The following is a 17936-nucleotide window of genomic DNA, read 5'->3' on the forward strand; positions in this document are numbered from 1 at the left end:
CGTGTCCCCTGCATCGGCAGGCGGACTCTCAACCACTGCGCCACCAGGGAAGCCCCCGGGTGCCTTTTTTTGCCTCTGGGATCTGAAGGAATTTTCATACGTTCTATTTCATCCTGCCGCCAACTACAACGTGCATAACGAGACATTTAAGGACCATGTTAACTTCCGATTCAGTTGATGAGTTCCCGATATTCTCAATATTCTCAGCGGGTCAATATTGACACGCTCGCGGGTTGTCAATACTGCTGGTCCACACACTAAATTGAGTACAATTGTTTTTTCTCCCCCAGACAGCTGGGTTAGGTTTAAATAAATCTCGAACCGCCAGGACTGCCACTTTCTCTGGTCATCACAGCTCCCCTAACCCCTAGTTTTTCTTTTGTGAAACTACATGGCAGTGTCACTGGGTGTTCAAAAAATCACATGAAAGACCGATTTGATGACAGATACACACTGGACTGCAACCAAACTTTCGTCAGAAAAAAATAGATTTTGCTTAAATTTACAACCTGGATTATTATTTGCAAAAGGAAAATGTCTTTGCTTTTTGTTATTCTCAAGCCCGAGCGATGCTTCTGCCTCCTCTTTAGAAACGCTTTTGTTGACTACAGAACTTTCACCCGGTATGCACTAAAATCATGCTTGTGGGAAGTCCAGTTTCCCTGGAAGTCAGTGTTTTGACGTCACTTTGTCTTTTACAAAAGAGATAGATAACCTGGCTACCAACTTTTTTAATGAAAATGTAGATGGCTCTGAAAAGAACCTCTAGACAGTTTATTAAAAAGAATTTCGTATTTTGTCTAGGCTTTACTTGCCCTTGGTCTTGCGGTGGCTCTCAGTCTTCTTGGGCAGCAGCACAGCCTGGATGTTGGGCAGAACGCCGCACTGAGCGATGGTGACTTTACCGAGCAGCTTGTTGAACTCCTCCTCATTATAGATGGCCAGCTGCAGGTGGCGCGGAACGACCCGCGTCTTGTTGCCGCGGGTCGGGCTGCCCGCCAGCTCCAAAATCTCGGCCGTCAGGTACACGGGGGCCCCGACACCGACCCGTTTGGAGTAGTTGCCCTTACGGAGCAACCAGTGTACGCGGCCTACTGGGAACTGCAAACCAGCTGCGGAAGATCGAGTTTTAGCTTTAGCTCGAATCTTGCCTACTTATTTACCACGTTCAGATGTAACTACCTTATACAATTTAACAACAAACATTGTGAGCAAAAGGAGAAAACGTTGGATGACATATGAACAAATCATTTTACAGACAGTACAGCGATGCCCCAGTAAGCTATCCGATTGGTCAAAAGTATGTTGTTTTTCTATCCAATAGAAAAACAAATTGTGCATCCTTTATTTGCATAAACTACGCCCCTCCCGCCCTTAGTGAACCTGTACTACTCCTATCCAATCAAAAGTGAAAACTCTTGATTGCTCATTTGCATTGAACGACTATAAATAAATGGGGTCTGAACTCTTTACACTACTAATTTTAGTTGTGGAGAAAGCGGTTTAACGTTTACTACGGTTCTTCGGAAGAACTATGCCAGAGCCATCCAAATCTGCTCCGGCCCCTAAAAAGGGTTCTAAGAAGACCATCACTAAAGCGCAGAAGAAAGACGGGAAGAAACGCAAGCGTAGTCGTAAGGAGAGCTATTCTATTTACGTATACAAGGTTTTGAAGCAGGTCCACCCGGACACCGGCATTTCATCCAAGGCCATGGGTATCATGAACTCGTTCGTCAACGACATCTTTGAGCGCATCGCGGGTGAGGCGTCGCGCTTGGCGCATTACAACAAGCGCTCCACGATCACATCTAGAGAGATCCAGACGGCTGTGCGCCTACTGCTTCCTGGGGAGCTGGCCAAGCATGCTGTTTCCGAGGGTACCAAGGCCGTTACCAAGTACACCAGCTCCAAGTAAGTGCTTGTATAGGCACTTCTTAATCCAAAGGCTCTTTTCAGAGCCACCCACTTTGTCGAAGAAGAGCTGAAACTTCCGTATTTTTGATGATGAATGCAATTCTCCACTGGTTATATTTACTTTCAAGTGTTTTTTCCGGTGGTGTTTATAGTTACAGCAATTTTGGAGCCAGAGCCCCAAGCGACTTGGAAGGTTTATCGGCTTTAAAACACATAAATTACTGGGCCGTATTACCCAAAAAACTCAACCTTTTCCCAGGGATTAAACTTCCAGATGCTTATTAAGCTGTTGGAAGTGTTCACTCCTTTCTACAAAGCCTCCTGAAATTTCTAATGGTGATGGGAATGTCCCTCCTTGGTAAGGGATTTCAGAGTAAAGACCCTGAAGAGATGATTATCCAGGCTGTCTTTTCAGGGGTGGGGGCGGTGGGAGCGGGGGGTAGGGGGAGGGGGAGGGGAGAAGAGGGGTCCCGACGGAACAAAGGGCAGGAAATGGCATTTTCTCCGGGATCATGAAGTCCTCTGGGATTGTAGAAACAGTAAGCAAAATTGACTTGTTCCTTTAACAACAACTTTAGCACTTCTGTAGGGTACTACCTCAAGCTCTCTTCACACGGTTGAAGTGAGATTTTCTAATTTCTCATTAGAATTGTTTACTGATGGCAACAGCCAATCTAAAGCCGTTGCAATTTTTCTTTTATTCCTGAAATCTGGGCTCCCGTTTCTTGGGTCATTTACCGTTCAGGGATGCCACTAGAAGAGCTTGAAAGGGTGGCACTCCATCTCGAGGAGGGACAAAGGATTTGAATTTCCCGCCCTCCCCATCTGGTGTCACCTCGTCGCAGACCGGGAGGACCCCAGTTGGAGAGGAAAATGTGCTGATTTTTCTTGGAAACCTTTTTCAAAGAACCAGCGACTCCAAAAATAATCCCGATAGGAAGAGCCTTGGTTGAGGAAAAGCAGTCATTTGGGGCTGAGCTAGGCCTGGGGCTGGGGGAGGGGAAAAAGAGCCAGGAAAAGGGGCAGCAGTTGACTGCCTACTAAAAAGGTGGGGAAAAGTCTTTTCCTTTGGTTTATGAGCACCGTATGTAGGTGACATACAACAGTGTGTCTGGATGAAGAAATAAAACTGGAAGTAGAATTTCTCAAAAAGGACCACTTTTAAAAGAAAATTTAAATGATCTTTTCCCAGCTCCCACACAAATCAGCTGACTGCTATATGAGAAGCATTTATCTCAGAGTACACAAAACATAGTTGTGAAAGAGAAGCTTGTCTTAGAAGTTAAAATTTTTGTTTTTTAGATTTTAACCCCCCGCCCCACCCCCGTAAAAAAAAAATTATTGAACTCAAGCTGCAGTTTAAGAATCACTCCCTGGAGGGGTGAGATCTGGGAAATAATCAGCCTCTTCAAAATAATCTCCTGAGGTAAGAATTATTTTTTCCCCATCTTGTCTTTCATAATATTTGCCTACTTGCTTGCTTCTATCTTTCTTCTCTCCTCTCTCCCCCTTCTTCCTAATAGTTGATATTTTACCTAAAACTATACCCTTAAATAAGAAGCCCAAACCAAAACCTGGGTCCCCTAAACTCAAAGCTAGGCCCTTTTGACATCTATACTGATACCTGGCTGATCTTTAACAAGCAAAAAGGAAATTAAAAATCAGATTCCTGGACTCAGGGCTAGACTCCAAAACTATGTGGGGAGTTGTGAGAAGCCAGAAATAAAATTCATACATCTCCCCAGCTGATTCTGATGAGGCACCAACTTTGCTCATTTAAGTGTTTTTATGATGGCTGGTTTAGAATCCTAGTTGGAGAATTCTAACATATGTGTCTCTTGGTCTTAATATATGTTGATTATCTTTATTCACTCAAATGGAGACTTTGGTATGACAGTGATCTTTTTTTAAAATAAACTTATCCTGGGCATTTTGGGTATTGTTATGAGACTCTAGATCTTATTTAAATTTATGGTTTTAAGAGACCTCCCCCACCTTCCCAGCCCCCCTCCCGCCTGGGGTAGAAGGAGGTGCACTGCCTCATTGTCAGGTGGGAGTGGCATCCAAGTTTCTTGCTCAGCCTGTTTGACATTGACAGAGAAGGAGGTGCCTCATTATTGCTGGGTAGGGGGTGGAAGTCCAGGATCCCCATGTGGCCTCTGTAGGAGGGAGAACAATTTTCTTCGGTTGGTCTAATAATTAAACTGATATGGCAGTGATGGGTTTCAGGGCAGGCCTTCCCAAGATGTGCCACTTTGGCATGCAGAGAATTTAGAGCTGAAAGCAATCAAGGCCCAAAAGATGCAAGAAGAACCTCTGACCTTCCCCCTAAATGCCTAAAAGAATTTTAGATAGAGATAACTACCCTAGATAACTACAGTATAATTTGAACGAGGTGTGCAGACAGGGGGGAACCTAGCAGACTGTTCATTAAACTTTTTTTCTGGGTGCCATTGTTTCTGTTTGGCCCAGCAAACATTTGTTCACAAAACATTTTCTTTTTTTCATCTTCCTGTGAATTGCCTTCCTACCCTTTGAAGTCCCAAGCCCCTAATCTCTTCTCTCAGATGGCATAACAAGCCTCAAACTGCCTAACTTGTCCTTGGGTCTCATTTTTCTTATTGTGTCCGACCCCCAAATGAAATGAAATTTAATTTTTTCCTGTTAATTTGTCTCATGTCAATTTAATTCTTAGACCAGCCAGAAGAACCTAGAAGGGTAGAGGAAAATTTTTTCCTCCCCAGCGACCCCAAGGGCACACACCATGTCATCACCTAGAACACTTTGGCACTATTTATTTATATTGAATAAATGCTAAATGTACATCTCTTTCGAGTTCTCTTGACCCTTCTAATTCACAGTGATTACTCTTCTCCATGTGCTCTTATAATATTTATTGCTTAAAACTTTCAGTTTTGGATGCCAAAAATGCTGTACTGTTTAAACTTCAGGTATACAACCCCCCAGCTTTGAAACATTTCAGACGCTGAGCCAGTGTTGATGTATATTGCTGTTGTCCATGGTGAAGATAATAATAAATAATAAAAAGGAAGTGAATATTGTTAAGAGAAAACGTCATAGGAGTCAAAAGACTTGAGAGAAGGTAAAAAGGAAACAGGAAATGAGCATCTTTACTCTCCTGCTTGGTTGCCTGTGTCAAAATATAGTTCTCTGACCGAATTGGTTTAGAAGTAATTTTCTCACACCCAGGCTCTTGTTCCTTTTACCATCCTGTTAGTTAGTAGACTTTTAGGCTGGAGTGCTCAAAAATTCCTGAAATAGTAATCCGCCTCCATCTGGGCCCCATCTATTTCTATTTCATGGACCATTAAAAGAAAAAACGGCAAGATCTCCCTCGGTAATTTCTCTTAATTTTATGTTCCTCAACATGAGAGCTTAAGACCAAACACTCTGTAGTAATATTAATATAGTGTTTTATAGTAATATACTGTAATCTCATTTTGAGTATTTATGTGCTGTGGGGTGTTTGTTCTCATTTCTTAGGAGTCCTTATGTGCTGCAAAATTTTCACTCTAACTGCAAGAAGTGCAGTACGATATGGAGAATGATGGAGGAGTTTTCTAAAGTAATTAGAATCCTGTGTGTGGTAGCCAAGTGAGAAAAGAGGGAGGGTAGGAAGGTTGAGAGTGGCACTGGGGAACGACGACAAAGTTTTTCAGCCAGGATTTTGTTGTCCTTGGTCCCATTAACCTTGGCAAAGGCAAACAAACTGGGTCTCTCAGTTTCGCAATCTCCCAGGTGATCCTGGAAGGCCTCATAGGTAAGCTATGAATGAAACGGAAGACTTGCTGGATCATCCAGTTCTTGCCTTCAGTTTTCATTGTTCAGATAGTTTAAGACCTGGGCCAGGACAACAAATTATTTGTTTCCTCTTCTCCCTCTTTCCTGTCAAGAGTTAAAGAGTTAGAAGAGTTAAAGTAACACTGGGCATATAAGTACCTACCTCTTAAATATTATGTTTCGAAATTGTTCTGCGTTTATTCCTTTCCAAAAATCATGTCACAATTTCAATAGCAAAAAGTCAGAACAATAAGAATAATCACTCCTGCTTCTGGTTGCATTTAACAACAGTGCTTTGAAAAAACAAAATAGACAACATTTATTTTATTATTATTATTATTATTTTTTGCGGTACGCGGGCCTCTCACTGTTGTGGCTTCTCCCGTTGCGGAGTGCAGGCTCGGCAGCCATGGCTCACGGGCCTAGCCGCTCCGCGACACGTGGGATCCTTCCGGACCGGGGCACGAACCCCCAATCCCGTGCATCGGCAGGCGGACTCCCAACCACTGCGCCACCAGGGAAGCCCTAGACTGCATTATTAACAGTATTAAAAGCCCACCAGACTGCATGAGATTGGAACAAACGGAAAACTCACACTAGACGGAAGCCTTCTATGCAAATGAAGGATGCAGGTTCTGATTTCCCATTGGTTCTTAATAGTAGCCAATGGGAGAATAGCACAAGCCTACCTCAGGTTAGTATAAATATTGCTCTCGCCGCCGTTTTATTTATTGTTTGCTTTTTATTTTGAAGGTTTTTCAGTTGTGACCTTGTAGTTATGTCTGGTCGTGGTAAACAGGGCGGCAAGGCTCGTGCTAAGGCGAAGACCCGCTCTTCGCGAGCCGGGCTCCAGTTCCCCGTGGGCCGGGTGCACCGCCTGCTTCGCAAGGGTAACTACTCCGAGCGTGTCGGCGCCGGCGCGCCGGTGTACCTGGCGGCGGTGCTGGAGTATCTAACGGCCGAGATCCTGGAGCTGGCGGGCAACGCGGCCCGCGACAACAAGAAGACGCGCATCATCCCGCGCCACCTGCAGCTGGCCATCCGTAACGATGAGGAGCTTAACAAGTTGCTGGGGCGCGTGACCATTGCTCAGGGCGGCGTCCTGCCCAACATCCAGGCGGTCCTGCTCCCCAAGAAAACTGAGAGCCACCACAAGGCCAAGGGCAAGTAAAGTGTTTATTACTTTTGCACGGCATTTTTGTTTTCTATTATCCAAAAAAAAAAAAAAGTCAACTTAAAAAAGGCTCTTCTCAGAGCCACCCACCCTTTTCGTTTAAAGAGCTGTCATGCTTTTCATTTCTGCCCATATGAGGGTTGTGACATCAAGCGAAAAATCACAGCTAATAAGTGACTGTCCCGAGAGAAATCAATTAGAATATGTGTGAAATGACTAGCTGTGAGGAAAGCCACACGAGTTTAAATTGACCGGATTAACTATAGGTGAATCAGTTTATAGTCAAACTACTTTCCTCTTCGTTCCAGCGGTGACTTTTGGAAAGTTTTTCGCACTGGAGAGAGGAAAGTATACCCACTTTCAGTATAGTGAAAAGCGCTGTATTCTTCAAAGTTAACTTTCAACATTTTTTGTTGACTTAAAGGGACACACAAAACCTCTGCATCTATTCAACTTTATAGAAACATTACACATTTCCTGAAGGGACTGAGTAAATTACAGATCCTTGGTACTTTGCGCTCGTGTCAGAAACATCTTCCTGACTCCACAATATTTCTGCCAGACTCAAGAAAATCTGAGTATAATTTTTAGATGCAGCCCATATAATTTTTCTAAGCACTTACAAAATATCTTTGGTGATTGTACTTTAAAAAAAAAAAAATACACAAAAAATCAATCCGTTGGCGGTGCCCGCGTTGCTTTGTGTAACTTTGGTGTACGTTTTGGAAGCGAAAGCGTAAATAAAATGACGTCAGGGCGTCGGAGTCGCTATAGTTAAAGGGCAGGGTTTAGGATTCATTCACCAACCCGAAAGCAGCTCTTAATTCTTCCGGGCCAGGCACAGAAATGGACCAATCCGAGGAGGGCGCGGGTACTTTTGAATGTTCTTGTGTCCAATAGTTGGTGGCCTGGCTGTATAAAAGAAGGGCGGCTGAGTGCTTTTCACTGGCATTTGGGAGAATACTCGTCGTGAGGCTTATGTCATGGCTCGCACTAAGCAGACCGCTCGCAAGTCCACCGGCGGCAAGGCGCCGCGCAAGCAGCTGGCCACCAAGGCGGCCCGCAAGAGCGCGCCGGCCACGGGCGGCGTGAAGAAGCCGCACCGCTACCGGCCCGGCACGGTGGCCCTGCGCGAGATCCGCCGCTACCAGAAGTCCACGGAGCTGCTGATCCGCAAGCTGCCGTTCCAGCGCCTGGTGCGCGAGATCGCGCAGGACTTCAAGACCGACCTGCGCTTCCAGAGCTCGGCCGTGATGGCGCTGCAGGAGGCGTGCGAGGCCTACCTGGTGGGGCTCTTCGAGGACACCAACTTGTGTGCTATCCATGCCAAGCGCGTCACCATCATGCCCAAGGACATCCAGCTTGCTCGTCGCATCCGTGGTGAAAGGGCGTAAGCTTGTTTTTCCATTAAGTGCTAATCTTAAACCCAAAGGCTCTTTTCAGAGCCACCTACAACTTCATTTTGAAGAGCTGTACTGTAAGGAAGTAAAATTCTCCCCTCAACAAGGGTGGGTTAGGGTAGAATTTTTCCCGCCCCAACCCCTTCCCCCACAGCCAAACATCCCTGGAGTTGTAAGTGAGGTGAGGGTCTAACCATGTTTCCTTAACAGGTAGCCATTCAGGCATAGTTTATCAAACCTTATTTATGACCCTGCTTGTAAGTAGTCCAGTTGATGGCATTGCTTTATCTCACATTGCTTTTGTTTCTTCTAGGGCTATGTACCATGGTATGCTATGCTGTACAATTTTTTCACAATTCTTTGTTGTAGTTGTTACTCAAATATAGGACTTTAGACATTTGACTCTGATCTTGCTTTTACGTTTTTTTGGTTTGGGGATTCAGTACTGGGTGAAAAGTGACACATGGGATAGTGACCAAATGTGAGAAGAAAAATAACCTTTTTATTGTGTAGCTTTTACACTATGTTTTACAAACTAAAACAATACAGAATGCTGAAAAACATGACAGCCACCAATTCCGAAGGCTTTGCTTCAGTTTTTTCCATACCTTATTCCTAGTCTCTGCCTACCTCTGAGATGAGAATTGATTCACCTTGCTAAAATGATTTGCCCAACTCCCACCTACAACAAAACCCACAAAATACAGTAATGTGTGTTGTGTTGTTCACTTGGATTTATTTACATTTCAGGGTTTCAAAGAAAACTTTTCGTTTACAAAATAATGTATTTTTTAAAATGACAAAGATATTTCTCTCTGTGTATATTGTTTTATTTTAACATTTTATTTTTTCCAGACTGGTATAAGCCTCTGCCTGGCACAGACCTTTGTTATCCATATAAGGGGTCTGTCAGAGGCACCAATGCCCTTGGCTTAAACCAAGGTGATTTTGTCCCTCAGCTCTTGGCCCCTGCTGAAGTCCAGGTATCTTGGTTTTTCTTGTTTATTGCTCTGCTGGCTCTTACGTACACTGACTTTTTCCTTTAATATTTTATGTATCTTGGGGAAAAAGTGTTTTATGTACAGGGCCTGATAGGATAGCTTTTAAAAAGTAAAAGTGCCCATTCCTGTCTGAGGATCAGATAGGCAGGGGCCAGTGGCTGGGACTGGCTGATAGTTCCCCTCCCCAGCCAAGGAACATGGATTTGGCTTTAAGTCTTCATTTACTTGAGCCCCTCAACAGAACAACTGTGCAGTATCTAGGAAAAAAAGGTTAACACAGTCTTAAAATTCATAACCTTTTTAATTTTTCTAGGGTATACTCTGCAAGCTGGCAGCATTTGGATGCTAGCTTACCCAGGTTCATATCCCAGCTTTACTACTTAATGTGTCATCTTAGACAAATCAATTTCTCCATCATCAGAAAAATGGGGGTAACACTACACACTTCGTAGGGCTGTTATTGGAATAATATGCGTCAAGTTTGGGACACATAGCATCATATAAATGCTATTAATTTTCCTGACCTGTGTATCATTTTCTCTCATACTCTAGGATTTTTTGAAATTTGAAATAAAGACTAACTTTAGCTTCTAAATTTCCTTTTTATTTGACATTACTTACTGCGTAGATTCTGCTCAGTTTAGAAATAAAATTCAGCAGACATTTTAAAATCAAACGTAGAAGAAAATCAAATTTGTGAAAGAAAATTACTGAACACTGGGCAGGGGGGTGGTGCCAGCATTTTAATATCATTGCATTAAGCATCTATTATTTTATATTAGGGGAGTAACTAAGGTCGGGCCGAAGACAAAAGGGGGTGTTTAATGTACAGATTGTATCTTTTAAATGGCTGCTGCAAGGTCTTCAGTCAAAAAGGGTTTTTCTTACCCAGGCCCACAGAGTGATGTTACACCACAGGTTGAAGTTTACAGCTAATGCTGTTGGAGTCTAGAATGAGTTTTGGTTTGTTATAAAGACTCTCAAAGGAAAGGAGGAGGAAGTCAAGGTCAGGGTAAATTTTTCAGATTTAAAAATTTAGTAGTAGCCTTTCCAGTTGTCCCAGTAGAAGTGAGTTACTGCTCAATGAGTGTTTTCAAGAGATTTAACACAATAGTGGGAAACTGGTATGGAGATTTGAACAGCACCCCAGGCTTGGCTGCAGGACAGCTAGAAGCCTGAGATGGTCAGTGCACCTTGGCAGAGGGCCCAAAGGAACATATTTGGACCCACCATGTTTAACATGTCACGTATGAAAAACAAAACAATGCTTTGATGCTTTGTGCTTTATTAGATGCTGTGATTTAAAAAACAATCCTCATGAGTAAATGCATATTTGTGTGATACTGTGTTAGGAGTAAAGATGAGACCTCAGGGCAATATCTCAAGTCCAGGAAGATTCTTTAAGAAATATATACACTACCAAACGTAAAATAGATAGCTAGTGGGAAGCAGCCGCATAGCACAGGGAGATCAGCTGTGTGCTTTGTGACCACCTAGAGGGGTGGGATAGGGAGGGTGGGAGGGAGGGAACTGCAAGAGGGAAGAGATATGGGAACATATGTATATGTATCACTGATCCACTTTGTTATAAAGCAGAAACTAACACACCATTGTAAAGCAATTATACTCCTATAAAGATGTTAAAAACAACAAAAAAAGAAATAATACCAACTGAAAACAAGTCATATTTATATAGGACTTCATGGGCCAATCTCTATTCCAATGCTTTGCTTACAATAGCTAAATTAAATCTTCACTAGAGTTCCATCAGTGTTATCATTACCCAGTTTTACAGATAAAGAAAACAAAGACAAGGTTAAAGGTCACACGGCTGTAGGGAAGGAAAAATAATTTTCCCTCTACGAGACCCCTGAAATAAAAGACAGATTAACAAGAGAAAAACAAAACAGAAGTAACATGTAGCCCTCATGTATACGTGGGAGACCCAGGGAAAAATGAGTAACTCCTCAAGGTGGCTTAAAATTCAGACTTAAACACCATCTTAATAGGGAAAAGGGGTTGGGGGGTGGTATGTATGTAGGCCTCTTAGGGGAGAGTAAATAATTTTTAGGAGAGATGATTGGGCCCTTAGAAGAATAGATGGGAGAGGTATGACAGGATAAAATAAAATTATGTTTAAGGCAGGACAAGAAAATTTCTAAACATAAAATTTTCTCTCTGCTTATTTGGGCCACTACCCCCCTCTTTAGTGTGCATTGTGCACATTACAGATTGACCAGACTTCCTTAGAAGACACAGGAATGCCTGCTTCATTGAAAAGAGCAATTTTCTCCTGGTTCCAGCAAGGTAACTCCTTAGGGAGATAACATTCCTTTCTCAATCCTTTAAGGGATTGTGATGCCCCACTACTCACCTGGTATGTGAAGGTCTGGACTATGTAGACTCAATATGTAACTTTGATATATGATTCTTTGTCTCAAAAACTTATATAGCTGTGCTTTGACCTCTGACAAGCAGAACAGTCCTCAGAGTTTTCCGAAAGACTGTCTCCCAGGTTATAATCCTCAGGTTGGCTCTAACAAAATCCTCTCTTTCTTTCTTAGATTGACAATTAATTTTTGTGGACAATAGTTTGTGCCAAGGTTTGTCTGGGTCTGGTGTCAATTTTTAGTGTCCTTTCCTCAGATAAGTGTCACTCTTCCCTAGTTAATGAAACTCCTTGGGAAGGGATTTATGACAATGGAGTTCCTTTTGGAGGATCTGTCTTTAGGCAGATAATGGGAGTTCAGAGAAATCTTCCCTCTGCATTTGCTGTTTTTCTGCTACAGCTCAAAATAATCAACATACCTATAAGGGAGGGAAAATAACTTTCCTTCTACCCTTCTAAGTTCTTGGCTGAGAACCACTGTATAAAAGGTAGATTAACAAGAGAAAAGCAAACAGAAGCTTAATAACATGTATACCTCACATAGGCTTGAGAAATACCTAGAAAAACTGAGTAAACTCCCAAAATTGGCCCAAGCCACCACCTTAAATACCATCTTCAGGTAAGAAGTGGGTGAGAGCCAGTTATGAGAGGTTACCAGGAAAAGGAACAACGAGGGTAAGGTTGTTATACAGAATTAAGTCTAGTGCCTCCTCATTGATGAGATACTCTGGTGATTTAGTCATCCTTCTCTTCCCGGTACAAAGAAAAAGACACAAATTAAAATTCCCTTTATAAATGTAAATGACCCTCACAAAAGAGTAAATTCTACTCTGTTTTTAGAAATGTTTTTGTGTTTGGTGTTTTTAAAAAAATAATCAGCTCAAAAATAGTCCTTCTGCCAAAGAAGCATATGGGAGTGGGGGAATGGGGAGTCATATTCTGGTACCCTTAGCAACTAACAGTCACTTCCTCCTGAATGAGAAAGTACAGTATTTGCCATAAAATACTGTATAAGCCTCCACTAAAATTCTCAGCCGAAGAAATAAACAGCCTCAGATGCAAAGAGCAAAGGGAGCAAAACAATCCAGAGTTTAAAAGCGAACCTCTTTACTAACTTCGCTCTCCCACATAGTCATTGGATCACTGCCGAGAGGGGCGGAGCCAAAGGGGCGCTGTCAGTGACTCTTTTTCCCGCCTGCGCTTTCAGTTCTCAACGAGGTCCGACTATAGCTTATAATTGCTCTTGACCAAGTAGTAGCCTAGTGCATTCTGTACGTTTGCGATAATTTAGGTAATCATGTCTGGACGTGGCAAAGGCGGCAAGGGTCTGGGTAAGGGAGGCGCTAAGCGCCACCGCAAGGTTCTGCGCGACAACATCCAGGGCATCACCAAGCCAGCTATCCGCCGCCTGGCCCGGCGTGGCGGGGTGAAGCGCATTTCCGGCCTCATCTACGAAGAGACCCGCGGGGTGCTGAAAGTATTTCTGGAAAACGTGATCCGGGACGCCGTCACCTACACCGAGCACGCCAAGCGCAAGACTGTCACCGCCATGGACGTGGTCTACGCGCTCAAGCGCCAGGGACGCACTCTCTACGGCTTCGGCGGCTAAAGTCTCGTTCTATATTTTTTTTAAAGGCCCTTTTCAGGGCCGCCCACCTCCGCTCAGGAAGAGCTGTACGCGACTTCCGTGTTCAAAAAGTATCTGTTGGAAAAAAAGTGGTTCTGTTTTAAGGGTAACGTGGCCTTAACTACAAGCCAAACAGTTCGCTTTCACTGCCGGTCTCCATCAGCCAATCTTCGGGCACCTGCTAAGAGTATTGGTACCTTCGCCTAATCAGTCAGGCTGCAAGGGCTCACTTGTGGGTGGGGCTAACGCTGGACTAAGGAAAGTTAATGAGAGAGGGGTCTGGAAGTCCCGGTAACCTCGATGAAGGACTTATGGCCCGGCGTCCCCGGCTTTTTCTAGCGGGAGGGATCCTGCCTACCCCACATCGTCTGTAAAAGGAGCATCAATTGCCAGCCGGAGTTTCGTCGAGGAGGCAGTTTCTTTCCTGGGAAGCGGGCATTACTGAATCCCCGCCGATCTTGTTTTTAGTCCTGGGAGGGTTCACTAAATATTTGTACAAATTGCCAGAACCTGCGAGGGTGCTGCTTCGCTCACAAGAAGTCAGAAGCCAGATCAATTAAAATACATTGCCAGCAGGACGCCAGCTGTTAGTTCCTAGTGTATTTGCCTTTAGCAACGTCAGGAAAGATCTGCCTTCTATGATCTCTCCCTTCCCAGCACCTCCCCGTCCTCCGCTGGGTCGCGCCCCAGACCTTGGCCTCAGGTACCTCTAGAGTTTGAGCCAGGCATCATGCTGAGTGTCGTCACCCCCCGTAAAGCCAGTGATCTCGGGTTTAAAAATGCCTCGGCATTGCTGATTTTCATCCTCAGGCTGGGGGCCCTCCCAAAGCCTCTAGCTAAGCAGAGTTTGTAAATTCCCATTTACTAGACTAAGGGAGTCTGTTCTGAACCCCTAGGCCTCTGTCAGGGCCTTTGAGGTTGTAAGGGAGAAGCTCCCTCTTTTGCGGTTAAGTGGCTCTTAGGTGGCTCTCTTGCACCTTCACCTTCCTTCCAGTTCATCTCTTTCCTCTGTCTGCAGTAAACTGTATTTTTTTTAATGAAACTTTCAAACATGACAATATGGTTATTATAAAAGGTTTTTTAAAGTATGTCCTCAAATTGATAAACCAGCTAAATGAATAATCAGCACCTTTGATTTAATGTTTGAAAAGGGTGTGTACTAATGGCTGCTCTAGAAAACAGTTTGCTGCCTGGTTACTCTGCTAACGTCTCTCTCTTGACACCTACTGACTAGGTGGTTGGGAAAGCGAGATTCTAAAGTTCAGGTGAGAGGTCTGGACTAGATAAAAATTTGGGGACTCATCAACATACGGTGAGACTGGATGAGATCACTAAGAACTTAAACATGGTTTAATGCAGCACATTGTTTGTAATAGTAAATGAGTGGAAACAATGTAAATTGTCATGAGAAGGGACCAGATAAAGAAAATATTATCTATATCCATAAAATGGTGTTTTGGTTCAAGCTGGTATAATAAAAACACCATTGACTGTGTGCTTTAACAACAAACATTTCTCACAGTTCTGGAGACTGAAGTCTAAGATCAAGGCACTGGACAGATTCAGACAGATCTGGTGTCTGATGACCCATTTCCTGCTTCATAGACTGCTGTCTTCCCTTGTGTCGTTTCATGGCAGAGTTGAATGAATGCATGCATGAATTTTCTACACAAGCGCTCAGGCCCTCTCCCACCCCCCTAGCCCACCAGAGGGCTGCCATAATTGATCCCCCATCTACAATTCCTTGACTTGGCACTGCCTGAATCAGTCAGCATGCCAGGTTTTCTCTGGCTCTTAGAAATGATGCAGGAGTGGCAAATCAGGCAGCATTATCTTTGTTCTGAACAAGGACTTCATGACTGTTAGGCCTGAGGAAGACTCAGATTTTTTACTCAGGTAGTGGCTGTGACTAAAATGAGTGTGATACTTTCTACACGGCTTATGAACTAAAAAAGACAGGCCAACCATAACAGAAGCTGGTCTATGGAGCAACCACACCTCCCTCCAGTGTAGGAAAACTATCCACACACTTCATTACATACGCTCTGAATGGAGGACAGGAAATTCTAATTTGCTTACTGGTGTACCCCAATGCCTACAACAGTATCTGGCACATTACATGAAATCAATACATATCTCCTGACGGACACCAGGACACCAGCTAAGGAAAACATAAAGTGACCACTCTCCCAACCAGGCCCATTTTTGCTCCTCTGGTCATCTAGAATGCAGCCTTGAACTCTCCCCATTGTCAGTTTAAATTAAGCCAGGATCCGTACTTTTATCATTCCCCCCAAAATCTTGGAGGACAGTTATTAGGTGGGAAACGGGACCAAAAAAACTAGGAGAAATACTCACCGAATCTAACACACTGAGGCTGAAATCAGCCTTCTATAAAAATGATACAAAAAGGAACCCAATGAGAGAGGCATTTGTGAATATCTTTTTAGATGAGGATAAGCTGTTTCCCTTTTAACCAACTTCAAGTGAATTCACATCCCTTCTCCAGCTGAGTTCTAAAGTCTGGTATGCTACTGGAACATATGCTACTGGACTAGTGACATTCTTGCTTAAAAACCTCCTGTGGCTATAATGACAGACTAGATGAAGCAGGCCATACTTTCAACTTTAGCAAGAGAAGCTCTTCACAGACCAACAGTGCCTACCCTGCAAACAATCTCCTGCTACCCTGCCTGGTGATAATATATGTGTGTGTATATATATATATATATATGTATATGTATATATATATACATATATACACACACATACATATACACATACATATAAATACATATATGTAAAACAGCTTTATTGAGATATAACTTACATACCATAAAATCCACCCACTTTAAGTGTACAACTCAATGAATTTTAGTATATTTACTTAGTTGTACAACCATCACTACAATCTATTTAATTTTAGAACATTTCCATCACCCTAATTTCCATTCCTCTGTGAAGTAAGGAAAAAAGTACGGCTAATTGCTGAGGGCTGTGTTGACACCGAAAGAGAAGAAAGCGCATTTTCTTCATAAACGAGATTTTAATTTCGCCTGAATTCAATGCCCTGGGTTTGCTGGCAGTCTGAATTCGGTTTCCCCTTCTGCCTAACATTTCAGAGATTATTTTTTTAATCGAGACAAATCATCCTATTAGCGGCGGTAATTTCAGTACTGTTCTCAGGACATGACTGAGAGCCATTCAGATGTCTCATCGGAGTCTATTTCATAACCCGTAAAAACACAAATTAAAAAAATTCTCTAAACAAGGCCTTTGGCGTTTCTCGCCCGATTTCCCATCCCCCAAATTTGGGTCGCCGCGGGGAACCACATGAGATCATCAGTTCTGATTGGTTGAAATCCATGGATGGGGCTTGCTGATTGGGCAGTGCTTCTCTTTGTTCCTGCAAACCGATTCAAGTTTCTCGCCATACTTGGTTCTTTCCCACTTTTCTTTAGTAATTTGGAGTATCATCTTTCCCCCCTACCTGTGTCCAGTGAATGGAGACGAGAGTGGGAGTTACATGGATATATAGACATTAATTCCTGCAATGTTTTCTGACTCAGGGATGTCTCAGTAGTTTTCATTTTAACCACACCATTGAGCTGCAGACTCCTGTGCCTTGGCTAATGGTTACAGCTTTCTTTTATGAGTAGTTGGGTGGCCCTGAAAAGGGCCTTTGGTTGAGAAATGCTAATTCTTGATGGCGAAATCGGAAAGCTTAACCGCCGAAGCCGTAGAGAGTGCGTCCCTGGCGCTTAAGCGCATAGACCACGTCCATGGCGGTGACAGTCTTGCGCTTGGCGTGCTCGGTGTAGGTGACGGCGTCCCGGATCACGTTCTCCAGGAACACTTTCAGCACCCCGCGGGTCTCTTCGTAGATGAGGCCGGAGATGCGCTTCACCCCGCCACGCCGGGCCAGGCGGCGGATGGCGGGCTTGGTGATGCCCTGGATGTTGTCGCGCAGAACCTTGCGGTGGCGTTTAGCGCCTCCCTTACCCAAACCCTTGCCGCCTTTGCCGCGTCCAGACATGGTTCTGAGAGAAGCAAACCAACAGCAACTGACAAAGAAGGGGAGAACGGATCCTTATATACCTACCACCTCTCCCCCGCCCAACCCCCCCAAAGAGAGAATGGAAAGCGCGCAAAACGGAAGTGTGACGCCAACAGTCCCCTCCCTTAATCCCGCCTCCAAGCCCCGGGAACTCACGCGGAAGGGCGGGGAGGGCGGGGCGGGTGGGGCAGGTGGGAAGAGGTCAGTTTGACCAATAGTCTGCTTCCTTGACTGGGCTACTGTTTTAACTACAGTACTTGGAGGAATTAGGCTTAGAGGAAACATGATTCCAAATATCCTAAGTAGAAGAAATACTTAAAAAGGCGAAAATTTATTATCAATAAATTTTGATAATCGTAAAAATATCAAGATCAGGGGCTTCCCTGGTGGCGCAGTGGTTGAGAGTCCGCCTGCCGATGCAGGGGACGCGGGTTCGTGCCCTGGTCCGGGAGGATCCCACATGCCGCGGAGCGGTTGGGCCCATGAGCCATGGCCGCTGAGCCTGCGCGTCCGGAGCCTGTGCTCCGCAACGGGAGAGGCCACAACAGTGAGAGGCCCGCGTACCGCAAAAAA

General features: G+C 44.1%; 5 protein-coding genes and 1 pseudogene across 6 annotated transcripts in view; 4 read left to right on the forward strand and 2 right to left on the reverse strand.

The window, feature by feature from the left end:
• LOC102979220 (uncharacterized) overlaps window positions 1–17424 on the reverse strand; it is a 25725-nt gene extending 8301 nt beyond the window's left edge. Inside the window, exons 1-2 of the mRNA XM_024121835.2 lie at window positions 17057–17424; window positions 15995–15999 (exon numbers count right to left, since the gene is read on the reverse strand). Of these exons, the coding sequence (XP_023977603.2) occupies window positions 15995–15999; window positions 17057–17342 (291 nt within the window). The 5' untranslated portion in view covers window positions 17343–17424. The remainder of the gene's footprint in view (window positions 1–15994; window positions 16000–17056) is intronic.
• LOC102985153 (histone H2A type 1-D-like) lies at window positions 70–1206 on the reverse strand (annotated as a pseudogene).
• LOC102978947 (histone H2B type 1-B-like) lies at window positions 1471–6498 on the forward strand. Of its 2 annotated transcripts, none has more exons than XM_007128608.3 (2): window positions 1471–1911; window positions 4866–6498. In XM_007128608.3, exons 1-2 carry the CDS (start codon window positions 1535–1537, stop codon window positions 4885–4887), a joined length of 399 nt encoding a protein of 132 aa, XP_007128670.2. In that variant the 5' UTR covers window positions 1471–1534; the 3' UTR covers window positions 4888–6498. The 2 variants fall into 2 exon arrangements, with proteins under 2 accessions (XP_007128670.2, XP_028335226.1); XM_028479425.2 differs by lacking the exon at window positions 4866–6498 and adding an exon at window positions 3217–3305 and having other exon boundaries at window positions 1472–1911.
• On the forward strand, window positions 6469–6888 carry LOC102978667 (histone H2A type 1-B). Its single transcript, XM_007128607.4, has one exon. The coding sequence runs from the start codon at window positions 6494–6496 to the stop codon at window positions 6884–6886; it is 393 nt and encodes a 130-aa protein (XP_007128669.1). The 5' UTR covers window positions 6469–6493; the 3' UTR covers window positions 6887–6888.
• On the forward strand, window positions 7849–8683 carry LOC114484270 (histone H3.1). The gene has a single exon (XM_028479424.2). The coding sequence runs from the start codon at window positions 7873–7875 to the stop codon at window positions 8281–8283; it is 411 nt and encodes a 136-aa protein (XP_028335225.1). The 5' UTR covers window positions 7849–7872; the 3' UTR covers window positions 8284–8683.
• On the forward strand, window positions 10905–13377 carry LOC114484271 (histone H4). The gene has a single exon (XM_028479427.2). The coding sequence runs from the start codon at window positions 12977–12979 to the stop codon at window positions 13286–13288; it is 312 nt and encodes a 103-aa protein (XP_028335228.1). The 5' UTR covers window positions 10905–12976; the 3' UTR covers window positions 13289–13377.
• Window positions 17425–17936: the final 512 nt, after the last annotated feature.

This window comes from Physeter macrocephalus, chromosome 18, assembly GCF_002837175.3.
Source record: "Physeter macrocephalus isolate SW-GA chromosome 18, ASM283717v5, whole genome shotgun sequence".
Taxonomy (NCBI): domain Eukaryota; kingdom Metazoa; phylum Chordata; class Mammalia; order Artiodactyla; family Physeteridae; genus Physeter; species Physeter macrocephalus.

Bases quoted from the DNA above. Each gene is read 5' to 3' on its own strand.
- LOC102978947 (XM_007128608.3), top strand. From the start codon at position 1,535: ATGCCAGAGCCATCCAAATCTGCTCCGGCCCCTAAAAAGGGTTCTAAG. The intron at 1,912-4,865 runs GTAAGTGCTTGT...TTTAAACTTCAG, and splicing joins ACCAAGTACACCAGCTCCAA to GTATACAACCCCCCAGCTTT.
- LOC102978667 (XM_007128607.4), top strand. From the start codon at position 6,494: ATGTCTGGTCGTGGTAAACAGGGCGGCAAGGCTCGTGCTAAGGCGAAG.
- LOC114484270 (XM_028479424.2), top strand. From the start codon at position 7,873: ATGGCTCGCACTAAGCAGACCGCTCGCAAGTCCACCGGCGGCAAGGCG.
- LOC114484271 (XM_028479427.2), top strand. From the start codon at position 12,977: ATGTCTGGACGTGGCAAAGGCGGCAAGGGTCTGGGTAAGGGAGGCGCT.